This window comes from Protomyctophum bolini, assembly GCF_963924005.1.
Source record: "Protomyctophum bolini genome assembly, chromosome: 6".
NCBI lineage: Eukaryota > Metazoa > Chordata > Actinopteri > Myctophiformes > Myctophidae > Protomyctophum > Protomyctophum bolini.
In genome coordinates this window covers 41095884-41117285 of record NC_137867.1, presented here as the reverse complement: position 1 = coordinate 41117285, position 21402 = coordinate 41095884, and the positions used below count along the sequence as shown (strand labels likewise).

General features: G+C 47.8%; 1 protein-coding gene across 5 annotated transcripts in view; it reads left to right on the top strand.

Moving 5' to 3' along the window:
• The window catches only part of mtmr3 (myotubularin related protein 3), a 41213-nt gene extending 20081 nt beyond the window's left edge, over nt 1–21132 (top strand). For 3 of the 5 annotated variants that reach the window (XM_080766877.1, XM_080766876.1, XM_080766879.1), the window contains 14 exons: nt 214–310; nt 740–853; nt 1687–1916; nt 2998–3129; nt 3284–3395; nt 5665–5860; nt 6171–6356; nt 7528–7698; nt 9387–9532; nt 10294–12028; nt 15728–15838; nt 16576–16664; nt 18166–18192; nt 20565–21132. In XM_080766877.1, the coding sequence (XP_080623003.1) occupies nt 214–310; nt 740–853; nt 1687–1916; nt 2998–3129; nt 3284–3395; nt 5665–5860; nt 6171–6356; nt 7528–7698; nt 9387–9532; nt 10294–12028; nt 15728–15838; nt 16576–16664; nt 18166–18192; nt 20565–20742 (3524 nt within the window). In that variant the 3' untranslated portion in view covers nt 20743–21132. The remainder of the gene's footprint in view (nt 1–213; nt 311–739; nt 854–1686; nt 1917–2997; nt 3130–3283; nt 3396–5664; nt 5861–6170; nt 6357–7527; nt 7699–9386; nt 9533–10293; nt 12029–15727; nt 15839–16575; nt 16665–18165; nt 18193–20564) is intronic. The other 2 variants (XM_080766878.1, XM_080766880.1) reach the window with 1 other exon arrangement.
• The last annotated feature ends 270 nt before the right edge of the window (nt 21133–21402 follow it).

The following is a 21402-nucleotide window of genomic DNA, read 5'->3' as shown; positions in this document are numbered from 1 at the left end:
GTTTTCGTCAGTGAAAAAAGGTAGTCGACGAACATTTTTCGTCGTGGCATCAGTCGACGAATTCAACACTGCTCGATCTCGGCCTACCCGTATGTTTGCCTTTCCGTCCTGCACCCGCCTGGAGCCCTCTTGCAAGTCCTCGGATAACCTTGCTTTTCCACTGCTCTGCTCTGGTCTTATCCATCATCATCATCATCTCCTCCTCTGCCGCAGGTGAACACGTGACCTCCTGGTTCAAGAACGAGGTGGAGCGGATGGGCTTCGACACCCAAAACGCCTGGAGGATCTCGGACATCAACAGCAAGTTCAGGTATTGGCCCCGTCCTGTGGTGTTCTTCATTCAGCGCTCCACTCCACTGTCCCATCTGCACCTCCCGAACACCACCACCACCTCACTCTATAACTCCCCCGGCTAGGAGAGTGATCTCTGCTGGGCCCCTGTGTTTTTGCTGGCGCATGGCACAGGGTCAGACTGTGTGTGTGTGTGTGTGTGTGTATTGTGCTCTGCTGGTGCTGAGCCTTGTGTGGAGATAAGGTGCCCGGCCCAGGATTAGGTGTCCTGTGCAGGCCGAGGCTCTCTCCTACTCTCCCAGTTTGTTGTCATTCACTTCCCTTCTCTCTCTCACTCTCACTCTCACTCTCTCCCTCCCTGACCCCTCCACTCTGTCGCTCTCTCTCTCTCTCTCTCTCTCTCTCTCTCTCTCTCTCTCTCTCTCTCTCTCTCTCTCCACTCTGCCAGGCTCTGTTCCAGCTACCCTCAGCAGCTCCTGGTGCCAGCGTGGATCACTGACAAGGAGCTGGAAAATGTGGCTGCCTTCCGATCCTGGAAGAGATTCCCTGCCGTGGTTTACAGGTCTGTCTGTGTGTTTTGTCTCTCTCCCTCTCTCCCCTTCAGCTGTTCTGACCGACCTTGGCTTTGGGTAGTCTCGTGTATAGCCAGACAACTATTCCACAATAACCTCTGAATGCTATATAGAGTCTGGAACTACACCTCCTGAATGTAGTGAATACCTCAATGTGGATAAAACTCTTATACAAGTTGTGTGCACTATAATTAACTCCCCAATTGCCCAGAACGAAGTTCACCGTCCTTTCAATTAGTAACACCCAGCGCCCAGGACGAAGTTTTATCCAAAAGACAAAGATTATTTATATCACAACCGATCACATCGCTCCACAGCCTAGGAGTGCCTGTTGTGCAATACTCCATGTTGCGTAACAGTGGGACGTCATCGAAAATGTCTCTTCCCCCCCCCCTGTTTAGCTTACGAGAACGGAAATCTTAAAACGTTAATAACTCGCGATCTAAATCATCCCGTCCAATTCTAAGAAAAGATCCTGTGTTAGACGGCCCCCGCTGTCCAGTCGCTAGTCGCGTTAGATTTAATCATACCTCCCGTTGTTGTCGATCGGCTCTAGAGTGTTTTGGCTACATTTAGCAACAGTTTCCCATGTATGCTTTAGGCCATATCATACCCTCATCTATGTTGTGTTGCCATAGCATCATGCCCCATAAGCACAAAGCTATACTCTCATTCTGGAATTACATTTCAGTTCTGATGTAACCCCCCCCCTGCAGACATGGAGTCTGTTGTTGCTGACTCACTGTCTCATGGCCTCTCCCTCTCTCTCCCTCTCTCTCTCTCTCTCTCTCTCTCTCTCTCTCTCACCCCCTCTCTCCTCCAGGCACCAGACCACGGGAGCAGTCATCGCCCGTTGTGGCCAGCCCGAGGTGAGCTGGTGGGGCTGGAGGAACGCAGATGACGAGCACCTGGTCCAGTCCATCGCCAAGGCCTGCGCCGTGGACGGCAGCTCCCGCAAACACCTGGCCAACGGCACCAATGGCACCAACGGTACCAACGGCACCAATGGTACCTCCTACAGCAATGGCACTGACCTGCCCGACACAGATTTCGGTGAGTGTCTGACTCACACGGGGGCATGTCTTTGGTCCGACGTACTAACAGTCCGACGCGCATTAGTCTGACACCCTAACCCCAAAACCAAACCTAACCTCAACCGCACACGGCCGGGAAGCACCACGGGGGAGTCTTAATCGGACACGCATGTGTCTTAACCCGGCCACACGTGTTGTCGGACTGTTGCGGCCTGACTCAAACACGCTTATAGCATGCACAATATGCATTGAAGCAATGCCACTGCATAATGTGGGAAGTTAAGTGCTTCCTCTCACATCATCCAACATGCATACATGCAAAATCCAAATTGCACTGACATGCCTGAAACTGTTTGTTTACACACGCACATACGCGCACACACAATTCATACTGAACCAGCGGCATTGACAGGCCGATAACACAGAGCTCGCCACTCACCCGCTGTGTCACAACATGCACCTACCGTCACATGTACACAATACTTCCAGACAGCAGACATGTCTGTGCATCGACACAGAGCAGACACATACTTTCAGCCCGCATCTTGCTGTCTGCTTAGAGAGAGTTGCAGCAGACACCGTTCAAGAAATGTAACCTGTCAGGGCCTGTCTGATGGAGAGAGCTGTTGTCAGAATGAGCACACATGCACGCACACATGTACGCGTGCGCACACACACACCCACAGGCACATACGCACACAGATATCACAACATTCCCTATGTCATGTGGAATCTCAAATGGATATACAGACTGCTCATTTCCTTACGTGATGTTTGATGTTGAATGTGGAAGGTCTCCAAGTATCAAGTGCTGCCATGTCTTTAATTCCATTCCAAATAACCATCATCAATCATAGTTGTAGCCCCTGTCTCTCTCTCTCTGTCTCTCTCTCTCTCTCTCTCTGCTGTCTTTTGTGTTCCTTTATTGTTAGCTGATATGTTGATCTAGAAACGGAATGTACAACAGCTGTTGGGTACAATAAAGATTACAGAATATACTGCACGTGTCATGTATGCATCTCACCCTGCTCCTGTTTTCTAGAATCGTCCTTGACCAACAGCTCAGTGTTTTCACCCTGCTGCTGTTTTCTGTTTTCTAGAATCGTCCTTGACCAACAGCTCTGAGGTGGAGACGCTGGCCATTCAGCCCCACAAGCTGCTCATCCTGGACGCCAGGTCGTACGCTGCGGCCGTGGCCAACAGGGCCAAGGGCGGAGGCTGCGAGTGCCCAGGTCGGTGCTTCTTATCACCCCGAACGCCCGGGGTTTATTTAATCCATAACACATTTAGCAACGGACCGGGCGCTATCCCTGACCACTAAATGAATGCAAATTCCATCAGGATAACGGCTTCAACCAATGCTTGTGTTCCTCCCTGGTCCTCCAGAGTACTATCCCAACTGCGAGGTGGTGTTCATGGGCATGGCCAACATCCACTCCATCCGCAAGAGTTTCCAGTCCCTTCGTTTCCTCTGCACCCAGATGCCTGACCCGGCCAAGTGAGTTTCCTAACCCTCCAGCGGCGCCTGTCTTATCTTCTAGAGCTCCTACTTGTGGCGGTGGTTCTAACCCTCCAGTGGCGCCTGTCTTATCTTCTAGAGCTCCTACTTGTGGCGGTGGTTCTAACCCTCCCGTGGCGCCTGTCTTATCTTCCAGAGCTCCCTCGTGGCGGTGGTTCTCACAAAGTTTTAATTTAAAAAGCCTCCGGCATTACGGCCGAGCTACACCAAGCGCAGGTGCGTGTAATACGCGGCTACTACGCGAGCCCCGCATTAATGCGCAGGCTTTAAGTGTGTGTGTGTGTGTGTGTGTGTGTGTGTGTGTGTGTGTGTACTATATACTCGCACACCAAAAGCCTGGTGTAGCTCGGCCGCCAGGCAACGGACCCCCCCATAACTCTTGAGTGTAATGGTACCAAATGGACCTGCAAGTATCCAGTTGGTTCCATTCGTACACTCTCAGAGCTGCAGACCTCTTAGGGCCCATTTGGTTCCCATCTATCAATCATTTAGCTAGGGGACCCCTTGGAACCTAGGATCCCTGGGCTACACTTTTGAGAACCACGAGCCCAACTTTGAGTCCTAACCTGGGTAACCTGGATGCATGATCCCAAAGGTGTCCAACCCATGGTTTCAGTAGCTCTAGTAACTAGCGACCGCATGTGTTTCGGCCTCTGTTGTACATCTGTTCCCGATTTAGGCGGCTTGGCAAGCTCTCGGACTACAACAAGTCATGTCTTTCCATTTGTACTGTACGGGATTCCACTGCACAGTGAAGTGTAATTGAATCACAGAGCACCACCCTCGGATCAAAAACTATTGAGAGCACTCTAAATTGATAATACTGTAGCATCATTCTCCAAGCAGTGGCTGGCAGATAAAGTCAAAGGGAGAATTCTTGTGACTTGGAGCGTGCTAAAACATCCTGCTCCTTAAACCATTAAGACCTGAGAACAGATTCTACAAATGTCTTCGAAATCATGACAGTTTTTTTTTTTAAATCCATATTTCTATATAGATATAATTGGCTGCTGATGCCCACCTGAAAATATGTTGTTCCAGGGACCTCCCAGAAGCAAAGCTATGACTTGAAAACGTTTTCTGTGAAGGAATAAAAGATTTGCACTCCTTTTCACGATTCTTCAAAAAAATAGCAGATCTACAAGCTTGTAGCGCCGCGCGGAACTCTGTGTCGCACACTCAGTGCCGCTATAAGGCGACTCGGCTCTAGATGGGTTAATGCTTGATCTCATAATGAGATTGTGTCTTAGCGAAGAGACCGGGCCCTTTGTGTCAGTGATTCAGTGTGTTTGTGTGATCCAATAAATGTGTGTGGGATGTAGTGTGTGCTACATGCACTGGCCTCCTTTTATATAAACAGCCCTTACGTCGCACGCGGTTTGTTAAATGGTAAATGGTGCATTTATATAGCACCTTTTATCCAAGGCGCTTTACATAGATTGTGCATTACATTCACCCATTCACACACACACACACACACTCACACACGGGAGCAATTAGGGGTTCAGTGTCTTGCTCAAGGACACTTCGACACTACCTCTGGGGGAGCCCGGGTTCGAACTGGCAAACTTGCGGTTACCATCCGACCACTCTACCCCTGAGCCCACCGCCACTCCTGAGCCCACCGACACCCCTTGTTCTTACAAACGAATCCGAGAGAAAGTCGGCATTCATGAAAGGTTGTCGATCGCTGTGCCAAAATTCTACGAGTTACATGGATTTTATTTACACACAATGTCCTGTAATTGGTTAACGTCATATACTTAACCATGAAAACAATGGAACCCCTTCATCACGAGGTCATCTCCATATACAGTATATATGTAATAGATACATGCATTACACAATCTTGACCTAGATATATAAAATCAGTTAAATATTGACACGCAGTTCAAGAAGGACAAAGTACACGGGTGAGCAAGTTCCCTAATGTTTTGGTCTGATTCACAGACTCAGATTATGATGCCCGGAAATAAACCTCTATGACTGAAAGCTTGCTATAAACAAATTCAATACGATTTTTGCACAGATTTGAGTGCCTTTTATTGTTCATTTGACTGCCTTAAATTAGAGAATGAGTACAACAAAACTTTGACGATGGGTATAGCTATTCTACTAAAAAGGGAGGAAAAGAAACAATTTGAGTAACATTTTTTGGCTTAGCCCTAAATACAACACTGTGTGTGTGTGTGTGTGTGTGTGTGTGTGTGTGTGTGTGTGTGTGTGTGTGTGCCCTGCCTGCCTGCAGCTGGCTTTCTGCCCTGGAGAGCACCAAGTGGCTGCAGCACATGTCTCTGCTGCTGAAGGCTGCCCTGCTGGTGGTCAACGCTGTGGACAGAGACCACCGCCCCGTGCTGGTGCACTGCTCCGACGGATGGGACCGCACGCCGCAGATCGCTGCGCTGTCCAAGCTGCTGCTGGACCCGTTCTACCGCACTATCGAGGTATGGACCGACCCGTACTACCACACTATCGAGGTATGCCACAATGCATTGGAAAAAAGGAAGGTGGTGGACGAGGCCTTTCTAGCCCTTCTCATGAGAATTCCAGCGCAGATCACGCTGGATGAATAAAGCGAGTGTGTTTAGTGGCTCAATAGCAACTCCCGTTGACCATGTGTCTAAAATATGAACACTTCTAAAGACTCCTATGTAGTTATTAGTCCGGACCGTGCAATCACCTCCGCCATTCTACAACCAAATAGGATGGTGGTGAACGGTGGCGGTTGCTGAACTTTGTGGGTTGTGTCTGCAGGGTTTCCAGGTGCTGGTGGAGACGGAATGGCTGGACTTTGGCCATAAGTTTGCAGACCGGTGTGGCCACGGCGAGAACTCTGAGGACCTGAACGAGCGCTGCCCCGTCTTCCTCCAGTGGCTGGACTCTGTTCACCAGCTGCAGAGACAGTTCCCTTGCTCCTTCGAGTTCAACGAGGCCTTCCTGGTGAGTGTCCTGTCCTGTCCCGTAGCATGTCCTACGTCCTATTGAGACGTTCATTACATCCAGCCCCTCCGTTTGAATGGAAGAACTGCCATACTACAGTGCATGTCTGGAAAGTGGCTTTAGACGAACCGTCAGCAGTGAGGAATCACACTGTTGGCCTCATAGATATTTAACCACCCATTCTAGACGGGAACGCCTTTTGGTCTTTTAAGCATTATGTTATACTTTGGCTATTGAAACATAGCAGATCTACAAGAGAAAATCATGTCAGAAAACTGTCATAATTTAGAAGACATTTGTAGAATTGGCTGCAGGTCTAAATGGGTTAAAAAAATCACACCCATGTGAAGTGAGGGGTGCTCCTATCATCATACATCATTACGGCCAATCACAAGTTGCATCCTCACTTTTGTCTTCAATGTTTGCATTACGCAATGTTTGTGTTTACACAAACGCTCAAATGTGTCCATTCATTGTCAATGGCATTCAAAGTTTGTGTAGGACAAAGTGTGTGTTTTCACATGCACCAAAAGCTGTATGTAGGAGGGGCTAGCTCCCCTCAAAAAATAGATGCCTCATTGGCCACTGCACTTCGTTTGAGCCATGTGTGTCGCCGTGAGGCGGACGTGCGCCGTGAGTGCGGAAGCCACGCTGCCACTCAAGTGACTACTGGCCAATCACAGCGGCGACAGCGCGTCTTTTCCGGGACTTGTCAGACCCGAACTTCTGCTCTGTGACGCACGCGGAAGCTTCTGTGAAGCACTGTAGTCTCGCGTTGGCAGACTGAATGCCTCTCGCCGTAGTTATCTGGCTACGCGAGACTAGAGTAAAGCACCAACGTGGAAGCTTGCCCTCGCTTTCTCCCCAGAGCCGAAGGAGGCTCTGGACCTTTCTATGTCTATGTATGGTTAGCCCACCCAGAAATCTGTATCAGTTTACATTACCCACGCAGTGGAGTGTTTATTATGTTGGCACCGATGTCGGGCAACAATTCCATGTGTTGTTTATGTTCAATATTCGATTGTGTAATTAGCATAGGGTCTTGTTGACGTATTTGGCAAGGAAATATTGCCTCATTTCATTTTGATACCTGGGGGTGTCTTTCAAGCTCTTACACGTCTGTCTGTCTGTGTGTGTGTGTGTGTGTGTGTGTGTGTGTGTTTGTTTGTAGGTAAAACTGGTTCAGCACACCTACTCCTGTCTGTTCGGCACCTTCCTGTGTAACGGCGGCAAGGAGAGGGAAGACCGTCATGTCCAAGAGAGAACGTGCTCCGTGTGGTCGCTGCTGCGTCCGGCCAACCGCGCCTTGAGAAACATGCTTTACTCCACCCACTCTGAGACGGTAGGTTCACTCCATTACTCCACTCTGAGACGGTAGGTTCACTCCATTACTCCACCCACTCTGAGACGGTAGGTTCACTCCATTACTCCACCCACTCTGAGACGGTAGGTTCACTCCATTACTCCACCCACTCTGAGACGGTAGGTTCACTCCATTACTCCACCCACTCTGAGACGGTAGGTTCACTCCATTACTCCACTCTGAGACGGTAGGTTCACTCCATTACTCCACCCACTCTGAGACGGTAGGTTCACTCCATTACTCCACCCACCCTGAGACGGTAGGTTCACTCCATTACTCCACCCACTCTGAGACGGTAGGTTCACTACTGGCATCGGAGAATTCAAGCGTCGTTTGAATGCATTAAAGGAGAATTCCATGCTAGAAGGCTTTCTTACCTTTCTTTGTAGTCGTTACGTCCCCACCAAAGAGGTCCAGTTTTGTGCAAAAACTCCTTATTGGCTATTTCCCCTACATAAGCTCTCAATGAATTGCATTGAATTGAATGGGAATTGAAGTGTGTGTGTATTATGAAGAGAGGATATATACAAAAAATGTATTATTTTGAGCGATGGAAATAAGAAAATTAGCACAACACCCCATAGCCCCATTCAATTCAATGCAATTCATTTAGGGCTTATGGTAGGGGAAATAGCCTTTGCACAAAATAACATCTGGACCTCTTTGGTGGGGACGTAACAACTACAAAGAAAGGTAAGAAATCCTTTTAGTATGGAATTCTCCTTTAATGGATGCATTCGAACGATGCTCGAATTCTCAGATGCCATTGTTTCTATCGGGTGCATATGTTTGGTCCGACGTATGAACAGTCCTACAGTCATGAGTCCGACACCCTACCCAAAACCCAGCCCTGTGAACCTAACCTCACAGGGAAGAAGTTATTTTAAAGCTGGCACTGATTTAGTCAGCTCCAGGCTTCAGACGTTTTTAGGGCGTTCCCAAAGCCTTGGTGGGGCCCAGCGGCCCAGATGGTTTCAGAGCCAGTACTCAATGTGGGCGGGACCGACACCCCTAGAGTGTCATAATTCAAGTTTGTTTAGTGTTATGGTTGGTTGTTATTGGAACTATACTCATACTTGATTTATGAGCCCTTTTTGGTCTACCCTCTTGGGCAGGAAAACATATATCTGTGTCTGCTTAGTTTGTATTGTGCTGCAGGCTAGTATTTCCTTCCTTTCATTTTCACAAGTTTTTGTGCATTTGAATTAACTCCTTTATTGCGTGCTAATTGTAGCATTAACCACAGCTCCGGGTGCCAGCACTTCTCTCCACTCTAACTCCATTGTGTTAGCCCACCCCACCCGCCCAATACAAATGTGCAGGGAAAAAAACTCACAGTTTTAGAACACAAACCAGCCCCTCACCTCTCGTCAGAAGCTTTAACATGCATACTGTCGGTAGCGCAACTAAAAACCCCCGCCTCACAGAGACAGGGACACAGAGAGAGAGAGCACGCCTCGATTGTTTTGCTAACCTTTGTCTCAAATTGAACAAGCAAAACTATAATCCACAATGTTAGTAGTGTGTCCTTGCTCCAAATTGCTTGGAAATCATGTGCATATTGCCAGCAGGCACGTGGCCAGCAGGCATGTGAGACGCTGAGCCCATGCATGTCACCTTACATGTTGACGGTTATCGGCGTTTCACTGATGAAGCTCTTGTCGCAGGTGCTGCATCCGGTGTGTCACGTGCGCAACCTGATGCTGTGGACGGCCGTCTACCTCCCCAGCTCCTCCCCCACCACCCCCTCCGACGAGTCGTGTGCACCCTACCCCGTGCCTGGTGCCAACCCCGAGGATGCACCCCTGGGCAGGTGAGCCTGGCGCGCTGTCACTGAGCCCCCTCCTCCTTCCCTCCAGATTGAGGGCCTCCCAACGGTCCAGAGGACACTGGCATTGATCGTTTAGATATATTAGGGTGCTTTGCAATTTAGGCATTTAGCAGTTACGCTCTTAATCCAAAGTGATTTACAGTAAGCAAGAACAACACATGGTAAAACATCAAATACATACAAAAATAGTCATCAAGAATCATAAGGAAGCTAAGAACCTAGCATCTGTCTAACAAAATCTGTATACTAAAGCTATGAGTACGGTATACACTAGACTATAGTGTGCTTTGACTGAACCCACATCTTCTTTGCTGTCATGGATAATTTGAGATTGTTTAATTATGTTTTGCTTATCTCATGCTTCATGACCGCATCATGAAAGAGGAACAGGGTGGCAATAGAAATGTTATGAGATGAGAGAAGAAGCTTCTCTTAACCCATTTTTGGGTTAAGGGTCAGCCTTAACCCATTTTTGGCGGGAACCTCTTTTGGTGTTTTAAGCATTATGTAACTATTGAAAAAGAACTAAAGTATAACTATTGAAAAATAGCTAAAGTATAACCCCCGCAGCCCCTTTCCCCATGTCTCTTACTCCCGAACACTCCGTAATGATTAACTGATTATATGCTTGGCTGCAGTTGAATCATGAGGCTGCACAGACACTGAGCCATTGTATGATGATGAAAGCTCATTTCCATGTGCTAATCGACTCCATTCCTCTCCCCCTTTCCTTCCCCTCAAAGGCGTCCGAAGACTCGCTCTTTCGACAACCTGCCCAGCGCATGCGAGCTGGGAAGCTCGCTGCCTCCCAACCGGCGCTCCAGTGACCCGAGCCTGAACGAGAAGTGGCAGGACCACCGCCGCTCCCTGGAGCTCAACATGGCCGTGGGGCCCGACGGAGGTGGGGACCAGGACGGGAGAACTAACGGTCAGCCGTGCCCGGACACGGGCGACTCTGAGCTGGAGGACAGCCCTCAGCCCCGGCCGGGCCAACAGGCTGTCGGTCTCGTGCAGATAGCCCCCTCCGTGGGCTCCCCCGGAGCAGCAGACGCAGCGGAGGAGGAGGCTGAACTGTCCGTGGCCATGGGCGTGGCAGAAGGGCAGATGGAGAACATTCTTCAGGAAGCCACAAAGGAGGAGAGTGGTTTTGATTCGCAGAAGGTGCCCGGCGCCGTTGCTACTCTAAGCAATGGAGAGACGGAAGCACTGAGCAGAGTGGACACTGAGGAGGCTGGTCAGTATGCCACGGTCAATGGGACTGAAACACAGGAGGAAGCAGCCTTCTCCAATGGGCATCATCATCCAGAGAATGGTTTAAACGAGGAGGATAAGGTCTCTTTGGACAGTCCTCCCTTGTCCACTGCACTACCCACGATGGGGTCAGAGGGCCTGGAGGAACGTCCTCCCTTGTCCACTGCTCTGCCCACGATGGGGTCAGAGGTCCTGGAGGAACAGGACGTGGTCAAGGTCTCTGAGAAACTGGTGAAGCAGATTTTGGAGAACTGCGTTGCCCAGGTGGCACCGGATCAGTGCACTGTCCAATTAGAGCAGTCTGCAGCAGCCCATAGAACTATGACTAATGGCCACGGGGACAGGACACCCGAGGAGGAGCCAGGGTCTGCAGAGAACCCTCTGACTCCTGACCCTATAGAGAAGCCCTGCCCCGACCCTACGGAGAGCCCCTGCTCCGGCCCAAAGTCCAACAGAGGCACCCCGGAGCCTGTGGAGCATCTGGATAAGAGGGCCTCCCTCATGGAGTGCTCCACAGAGACTCTGACCGAAGAGGCCTGCAGTAGGCTGGACCTCTCGTCACAACAGCTGCCCACATGCCTGCTGGGCCCTCCTCAGCCTTGCAACGAGGGCAGCAGCAGCCGCCACCATCACCACACCTGCCCTGGGAAAGACAACAGCAGCCTCGAGGCCGAGGCAGAGTGCGGGGTTGCCTCTAGGACTTTAAGTAGGGACAGCGGCAGCAACAAGCAGCCCCCTGCTGTCAGTGCCTTTCATCCTGCTGGCCGGGAGGGGCTGTGCAACGGCGAGAAATCAGACGTGGAGTTCTGCGGCGGGGGCGGCCATCATCACTGGCTGAAGGCGAACGGGGAGCAGCGAATGCAGTTCAGCAGGCAGGTGTCCATGGCCAGCTGCAACTCCCTGAGCCTCCATCCGTCGCGGGGGAACGGCTGCTCCTCCCACCACTACCGCGGCGGCTGTCTCCACGCCGGCGCCCCGCCGCCGGGCCGGACGGCCGCCGCCAGCCCCGAGCAGGCGGCGTCGTCATCCCGCAGCCACCTGGACGACGACGGGCTGACGCTGCACACGGACGCCATCCAGCAGAGGCTGAGGCAGATCGAGGCGGGCCACCAGATGGAGGTGGAGACGCTCAAGAAGCAGGTGCAGGAGCTGTGGAGCCGCCTGGAGAACCAGCAGCACGGAGGCTCGGGCTCGCTGAGGCTCAACGGAGACATGGGAGATGAAATGGTAAGAAACACTAATAGCTACTTTAATAATGCAGAAGACAAAGAGGGATAAAACAACCAATACAGAAGACAAAGGGAGGGAAAAACCAACCAAAACCCAAAGACCTTAATTGTGACCAAAGCATTTACTATGAAAATGTGCAATTCCCGTCAGTCAGTGTATCACTCAGAATTCCCATGCATGGGAAAGAAAGCCCCCATACGTGGTGCCCAGGTCTCGTGACATCTGATGTCATAGTAAATGCGATCTGCTGTCGCAATTAAGCCCATATATGGAGATCCCTACAGGTCTACATCTGACCTCAAACCCTTAGATCTTCATATATGGATATATGTCAGAATCTGTTCTGACATTCTATATGTTGATTCTAACCCCATCCATTCTTCCTCTTCCATGTCCAACTTTTGACTGATAACCTGTTCATTCAAACTCTAGACGGGCCTTCTGTTGACTTCTGAGAGTGTTCATTTTACACTCTCAATAGTTAACCCATTTTGGGCGGGAACCCCTTTCTGGTGTTAGCATTATGTTATGATTTAATCGAAGAACGACTGACATAGAAACATAGCTTTTTCAGAAAACTGTCAGGACGTAGAAGACATTTTTAGAATCTGATCTCAGGTCAGAATGGGTTAAAGATCTATAAGGGTCCATTTGGTTAGGAACTCTCCATCATTTAGCCGGGGACCACCTGGAACCCCCTCAAGGACCACTGGTTTGAGAACTACTTCAATGACATTGAGAAGAAATCAAATCTCTAGTGGCAATATTGACCAGTTAATCAGAACATGATTATGGCTAAAACATAATCCTCCTTGACATTTTGGCTTGATTATTAATCACTTTGGAATTTAACAACTTTTGAATTAAATGGTGTTTCAACACACTTCAGAAGCAAGGCATTTGTAATCCTCCGTCTGTTTGAGGAATTGCAGAGGATAATCTTGCTTAAACTATTTAGGCCTGACCTCAAAATTAAAAAGAATCTTCTAAATCTTTTCTGTAAAGTTTTCTGAAATAAATATTTTCATGATTTAAAAAAATAGCAGACCTACAAGCTCGTAGCGCTCCACTTGGAGGCGTGCTATGAGCTTGTAGATCTGCTATTTTTCAATAGCTAAATTATGTTTAAAACACCAAAAGGGTTTCCCGCCCAAAATGGGTTAAACTATTCCTAGTTTGGTGTCCTATAGAGCGCCGAAGTCCTGATGTCACTCGCTCATTCCCTGGTTCTGCCTATGCCAATAACATCTTAAAATCGTTTCATATAAGCACACACCAAAAATAAACAAGCTGTCTCAGCGTTATTGTCAGGGAGGTGTCTCTGTATCGTTTGCGACCGTCAGTCACTCATAATATGATACAGTCTGTTTCTAGTGAAAATGTAACTAATTCAGTAGCAGTAACAATAGCGTTTTCTCTCAGTCAGTTGATTCTTCATATCCATATGAGTGAAGCGGCCGGGGTGACATGTTTATTTTTCAAACACAGTTCTTATATGAGGCGATCTAAAATCCCCCTATGGGGATTACAATGCAAATGAAAAGTACATGAACCCGTGGATTTGCGCCCTCTACCGATATTGACGTCAGACATCGGTGCTCTATAGTAAATTAACAAATGAAAGAAGTACAGCTGCATTCTGGCAGGCTTAGTGAATGGTTTGACATGTCGGAAATGACCTGTTGTGGTCAGTGTGCACGCCTGTACTATGTTTAAGTATTTGGGGTTTAGTGAGGCAACTTCAGGTTTTATCCTCGAGTTTAATCCTCAATTTTCAGGGTCATTATGACTGTGTTTCACTAATTCCGCGGGGGGGGGGCGTACGTTGCCGTTCATGAATCGGGATAAGGCATGTGCAATAGGCCAAGTGGAAGCTGGTGTTCTGTTAACGTAGAGTGACAGCATTATTTGGTGTCAACACTGCATGGTACCATTTCCAAAGGACATATTTGGACATACAGTATTTACACATAGGCAAGATGGGCACATGCCTGTGTGCTTATCATAGGCATAATGCCATATATGATAGTTCTCAAGTACATTACTCAACTAACTCAAGTACTTTACATTTTTATTAGAACGTTGGCTTCCATTTTCGCATTGCAACTTCCAAGGTTTCTGAACTGCCCACAGATAGGTTGAAAAGTGGTGAAGTGGTCCTTTAAGTAAAATCAGACCCACCTGAAGGGAGTGGTACTGTACTGTACTGTACTGTACTGTACTGTACTGTACTGTACTGTACTGTACTGTACTGTACTGTACAAGCCCTCCCTGGCCTGTGCATGTGTCTGCGTGTTAGGCTGTGTGACACTTGGTGGTGAATAAACGCTATATATTTCCGTGCTCTGACACAGGGACAGACCCAGGGACACTCAACAAAAACAAAACATTGGGGGCGGGATTACTGTAGTTACTAGTACCTCGGGCCCATTCTGACTTTTAGACAGACGGCCCTGTTGTCAGTTACATTATTGGAAACTGTGATTTATACTGAGGATATCAAAGAATAACTAAGATTATGTATGGTTACATTCTCTGTCAACGAATGATATATCTTGTATTATCTAATATATTATTTGTTGTACTCACCTGTCTAAGTATTTCTGTAAAAGTTCTGTCGAACGGAGGTTTTGTAGAGAGAGTGCAGTGAGCTACCTGCCACCCAGCTTCTGTCAGCGCTGTACTTTCGGTTTAGATTTACTGAGAAACTTCCTTGTTGCAGTTAACCCTTCACATCCACTCTGCTCTCCACTCCTCCTCTCTCTCCCTCCTCCTCTCCTCCTCCTTTCCTTCATCTCCTCCTCTCATTATCTTATTCTTGTTATAGTATGATTTGTATATTGTCTCCACCATGGCAAAGGCATGGGGGGAGAGAGAGTATGTTTTGCACTCCGTCTGTGTGTGTGTGTGTGTGTGTGTGTGTGAGTCTGTCCGTCCACGTGTGTGCGCGTCCGTCTGTCTGTTACCAGCCAATCTCCGGCACCGTTACCCCGGTCGGTGCCAAATTATCACGCACACTCCCTGGATGCCAACGATGAACCTCTGCCCCAGATTTTCCATAACGGCCTGTTATAGCGCCACCAGGAGGACGACTTTAGAAAAATACAGTTTTTGATATTACTCCTCCAGATTCTGTCAAAAAATCCTGCAAATCGTTACACAGTATCTCTATAGTCATGGATCTGTCTGATATTTCATTTTCCATCCTAATTGGCTAACATTGGCTTTCAAAGTTTGCAGGATTGGCCCGTTTTGAACAAAAAGCCTCACATCTAGAATGCAGTGTGAAATTTACGTGAAATCTTTCACAGACTTTTCTACTAGGCTGAGGAAGATACCCACCCTTTTCACATTGGCCTGTTATAGCGCCACCAACAGGTGGATTTTTGCAAAACACATTTTTGGAACAAAATGCCTCAAATCATCCAATTGGCACCCATCATCCAAGGCATAAGAATGGCACCTTTTTCACATTGGCCTATTATAGCGCCACCAGGAGGCCACAACCTGACCTGCCCTGGTGGAGACCTGTGCCCCAAGGGCCACTTTTTCTAGTTTTTTCTTCTTAAAAAAAAAAAAAAACACAAAAAGCAAAAGACAGCATTGGCATTAATGTATACAGTATTCCTGTGTTGTACTAGCCATCTATTTGATTAATTTTCTGAATGTAACAACTGTACTGTCCGTGCTTGGCAGGCCTCAATGACGGACTCGGAGTACAACATGGACCACAACTGTCTGTCTCGCTGCAGCACTGAGCTGTTCTCTGAGGCCAGCTGGGAGCAGGTGGACAAGCAGGACACCGAGGTAAAGCCACCAGCCCACAATCATGCTCTTTATTGGGGATGGGCAGAGTGAACATGTCAAAGCAATGGGCTCTTTATTGGGATTTGGGTTTGTTTTGAGACAAACTCTTAGTGGTTCTCAACCTTTTCAGGCTTCGAACCCCCCAAAATAATCATATTTTAACTGGGGACCCCCCACCCTGACAGGCATATAGTATAGTATAGTGTGTCGGTTACTTTTGATGCAGTTATGGTCTATGGTCTTTTCTTTTCTCCATTTTGTTTATTTTTGTTTACTTTTTTTAGGTATTCAAAAGGCCTAGCTTATATTGTCACTTTACTGTCATCTGGGGAGCCAACCCACAGGTTAAGAACCACTGGTCTAAATGTGTGGGATGTGGGTGGTGAGGTCGGTAAAAACATGGCAGTAACGTAGACAGGATGCGACGCTGCTTCCCACAGCAGCTACACACGCTAAACATGTATGCCGTTGTAGAGAGAGACTACGATTTGCTATGGCAATGATGATCACACACACACACACACACACACACACCAATACTAAAGTGATTACAAATGTAACAGGCCATTGCCTGACTCCAATGAAAAACAGTAAGCCTTGTCGCTTTGCCTATCCCTCCCTATAATGAGTCTGAGTCTGAGTCCGAGAATGTCAGCTGATGGTTGTATGGCCTGGCGACCCACACACAGTAGATGGGGAGATTGTAAAACTGAGCTAAATTTGGCTGCGTGTTGCAGGTGACCCGCTGGTACCCGGACCATTTGGCAGCCCACTGCTATGGCTGTGAGAGTAGATTCTGGCTGGCTGCCAGGAAGCATCACTGCAGGTAACCGCAGGGCTCTCTTATCACTATCGGCCTGCTGCAGCTCAGAGCATCAGTATCACTAGTGCTGCACGATTCTTGCTCATATTGTAAATCTCGATTTTTTTTTTCCTCCCCCCCCCCCCTCCACAACAATTGAGATTCTCAATTCTCGCGCTGTTCTTTGTTTATCTCCGTGAGAATATGTATCGTCTTTTTACATTCAAAATGTGGCAGCTGGAGCCATAACTACTGTGGCTTTAATTAAAAGGACAAAAGCCAAAAGTGAATTGGAAGATGAATTGGACAGCCAACTAGTGCTGCATGATTCTTGCTCAAATTTAGAAATGAGATCGCATACTGTGGGTGCGTTAATTGTGCAGCACTACTTATCACTATCAATGGCTGCCTGTTTCTTTTCTGTTATGGTTTAAGAACATTTCCTATGTTCAAAGTTTGTCGTTTTGTCCTCCTGTGTTCCTGGATTTACGTGAGTGTCTTTTGTTTTTTGTTAGTTTTTTATATTTTGTCCTTGAGTTTTTAAGGCTTAGAATGATTTGCCTATAGTTGCTGGATAAATGGCAATGGATTTTTTTCGTTATATCACGTCAGGCCACTTCTGTCAATGAAAGTACATTATCATTGCATTTATTCGGGTACTTCTGAGTGTGCATGATTAAGACACGAATACTTACTTTCAGTCGGGTGATATTTGCATTTCCTTGTTGCTGCTTTGTTTGTTTTGTCTTCTTTGAGGTGAGATGTGTCGGGTTATTCATTGACTGATAGAAGTCGTGCTGTAGTAACCTACATCGTGGGTGTTCACTTACTTTACTTGTATAAACTTTTGACCCTATCTGCACTTTAGACTCAACTTGTTTACAATAATTTGTGTGTTGTCAGCACAACTTGGTTGACACAGTTTCATGCAGTCATCAAACATTTTAACTGGCCCATATTGTTGCAGGCAGGAACCCTCGCTGGATTTCTGTCTTGCTGTCTTTGAGATTTCAACTAACTAGCAGCATTTCATAATTGGAATTGTTGAACTGCAATTATTTCCTCAATTCCTAAAGGTTTTTTTTTTTTTTAGAAAGCAGACTGTTTGAGTGTGCAGTATGAATCTCTACTGTTACTAGTAGTACTCATTTAAAAGCCAAAATTACCACAAATTAACAGTCCAGCATTGTCCCTTCTCTTCTGTATTTTGACGATCCTGTGTGTAAAAATTCATCTCAGCAGAAAGTATTTGGGCCAGAGTAAAGGCCTATTCATACTCTATTTTTTAGGTGATAAGGTGACCACCGAAATGGTGAGTCGCTTACCACCGCGGCTCAGTGGCGTCATATGGTAGTTTTCGTGGCTCAGTGACGTCATATTGTAGTTTTCGGTGGTCACCTTTATCACCTAAAACTGGAGTATGAATAGGTCTTAAGAAGGGATTAGGTGTGTTTTAGTGTGTGTGTGCGCTGTGGGCCAATCTTGATGGCTGCTCTTATCCATTCTCTACCCCTCTCCTCTACAGTGGCAGGGAGCCTGTCCAGGAGGTCTGGTGAGATCCGGCTCCCCCCTGTCCCTCCCTCCCCCAACCCCCAACCCTGCATTACTACACATGTTTGTTTGACACACCCTCCCTCCCTCCCACCGGCCCTAACCCTCTCTGTCTGTCCCCAGCCCACCCCTTCCATCCACTGCTCCCCAGCCACGCTGCAGCTGGTTGCCCTCTCCACTCTTGCTTTTAGTTGGCAGCTCTGTGCATTGACGAGATGCATGCGTGTGTAATTGGAGTGTGAGGAGGAGGAGGAGGAGGAGGAGGAGGAGAAGTTCAGGGCCAGGAGGATATTGTCGTTCAGTGGTGTATAAATGTCCCTGAACCTTTGACGGCGGTGGTGGTGTCGCTGGCGTTGAGGTTTTTGCTAGGAGGATGTTTGAGGCCTTTTCCCGTTACCTCCATTTAATTTTCTATTATTTTTTGTTTGTTTGATTGTTTGTTTTTTGTGTTCATGTCAATGCATAAGTGTTAGGCCACATTGTAAATTCAGGGCCAATGAGTCCAACTCGCCAAATGCAAATTTAGTTTCTAACCAAATCCCAAGTGGGCATGCCATAATTCCCACTAAATGGGTGGGTGTGGTGCTTCTACACTATGTTTATCGATACATTTGTCAGTGAATCTCATATTGCAGGCTTATCTCTCCCCCCCACCCACCCCCACCCTGTTAGGGTGACCAGATGTCCCCCATTGCGTCCCCCTCATTTACAAGACTTTTCAGGCGTCCCACAAAATGTCCCACATTGTGACTGGCAAGCAGCTGTGTTCAAATGCCCTAATAGTTAGTCCCCTAATAGTTGGCCTTCTGTCGTAAAGCAATCTCGTTGTCTCTTTTACAGCAAGATGTGTTTTTAAGCCTGTTAAAATAACATGAGAAATATCCCCTAGGCTACAGTAGTCGACTGTACCACCCATGACCAAGTGAGACTCCAGTGGTAATAATAAACTGAGGCAACTTAAGAAATACGTTGCTAACCTAGTCCCCGTCCCACTTGTCCCACACAAGGCACAAGCGATACTTCTGTCCCTCAAATGAACAGTTTGGATCTGGTCACCCTACCCCCTGTATATAGCGCCTCATCAGCAGCACCCCCTCCCCTCCCTCAGACACTGTGGCAGCATGCTGCGCTAGACATGGTCCTTCCTTACGGCATCTCATCTCTCACCAGCACTGCATGTTACTGGAGGCCACACAGTCAACTGGTTACTGTACACACAGGCACAAACATGGATGCCACGCAGTCAACTATTTACTGTACACAGGCACAAACATGGAGGCCACGCAGTCAACTATTTACTGTACACACAGGCACAAACATGGATGCCACGCAGTCAACTATTTACTGTACACACAGGCACAAACATGGAGGCCACGCAGTCAACTATTTACTGTACACACAGGCACAAACATGGAGGCCACACAGTCAACTAGTTACTGTACACACAGGCACAAACATGGAGGCCACGCAGTCAACTATTTACTGTACACACAGGCACAAACATGGAGGCCACACAGTCAACTAGTTACTGTACACACAGGCACAAACATGGAGGCCACGCAGTCAACTATTTACTGTACACACAGGCACAAACATGGAGGCCACACAGTCAACTGGTTACTGTACACACAGGCACAAACATGGAGGCCACGCAGTCAACTAGTTACTGTACACACAGGCACAAACATGGAGGCCACGCAGTCAACTAGTTACTGTACACACAGGCACAAACATGAATTGCAGTGTGAATTAGATGCTTATACTCTATCATAATTTTATTATAGTATATATAATACTACCGTATAGATATTTATGTATAGAGACAGAGAGATATTTATTAATTTATTTTTCATTATATATTTATACTGAGGGGCCATATTTGTAATAAGCAATTTCCTCAGGAGAGTACAGGAAAGTGAAGGGGCTGCTGTGTGTGTATGTTTAAATGTATGTGCGTGACTGCGTGTAGCATGGCCTTATTTTCTTAAGCTGAGCATGGTTGGTTAGAAAGTCAACAAAGCCTCCAGTGCGATTTTGCCTTCCTGTCCACTGTCCAGTGATGTCTGTTGTTCTCAGATGGAAAATTTAATTATTTTACACCGCTTAAGAGTTAAGACCACTGATGTTAGTTAATCTGGCACATCATAGTGGAATAAAAAAAAAATCACACAGCCAACTTTGAACAGTGAACACAATCTCTGTGCAACACCAAAAGAAAACGATGGCCAAAACCACAAACCACAATGTTTTATCACCTACATGTAGCTATAGCCACTCAAGTGGTTTCATTCCCGTGCCAAAAAAACTGTGGCTGACCCATCTTGTCCCCCCCTCCACCCCCACCCCCACCCCCTCCCCTCCCCTCCCATGCAGGAACTGCGGTAACGTGTTCTGCGCCAGCTGTTGTGACCAGAAGATCCCCGTGCCAAGCCAGCAGCTGTTCGAGCCCAGCCGCGTGTGTAAGGGCTGCTACGGCGGCCTGCAGCTGAAGCCAGCGCACCCGCTGGAGCTGGAGCTAGTGGAGAAGCCCATCACAGCCAGCTCCAACTAGGGTTAGAGAGAGACTGGGGGGAACAGGGAGGGGGCGGCTTCGTTGGCGGTTCCGCCAGTCAGCCAGCCAGCCAGCCTCCAACACAGGCACAGTCAGGCACACAGCTGGAGAACACTGGACTCCACTCTATAGAATGTCCCCATCCATGTACTTTGTTGTGCGTGTGTGCTGAAGAATGATGGATTTTTCTTTTTCTTGTAAATATGTAAACCAAGGCTGGATGGATGGATGGATGGACGGATGGAGGAGCTGAATTTGACACGTTGTCGGCCAGACAGACAGTCAGACGCTGAGCACTTTTTTTTTTAATGGGTTGGGTAATGTAATGTATCCACCGGGAACTAACTAGTGGGCAACAAACGAGGTGTGGCTTAGTGAGAAGAAGAAGAAGAAGAAAGAAAAACGCTCGCACTACGCCGCACGCGCGGAGGATCGCTGGACAGCGGTGGGACTGCACTGTAACATCGCCGGGGATGATCGGAGCGAGAATGGGACTTCCTGGTTTTATTTTTTGGCCGGGGTAGGCATGGGGGGGGGGGGGGGGTCCCCACTGTGTTGATAGAGGGGGTCTCTTGGAGGTATTTTGTTCATCTGTAACACCACACACACACACACACACACACAACATCATTCAGAATGCTCAACAAAATCATCAGATCG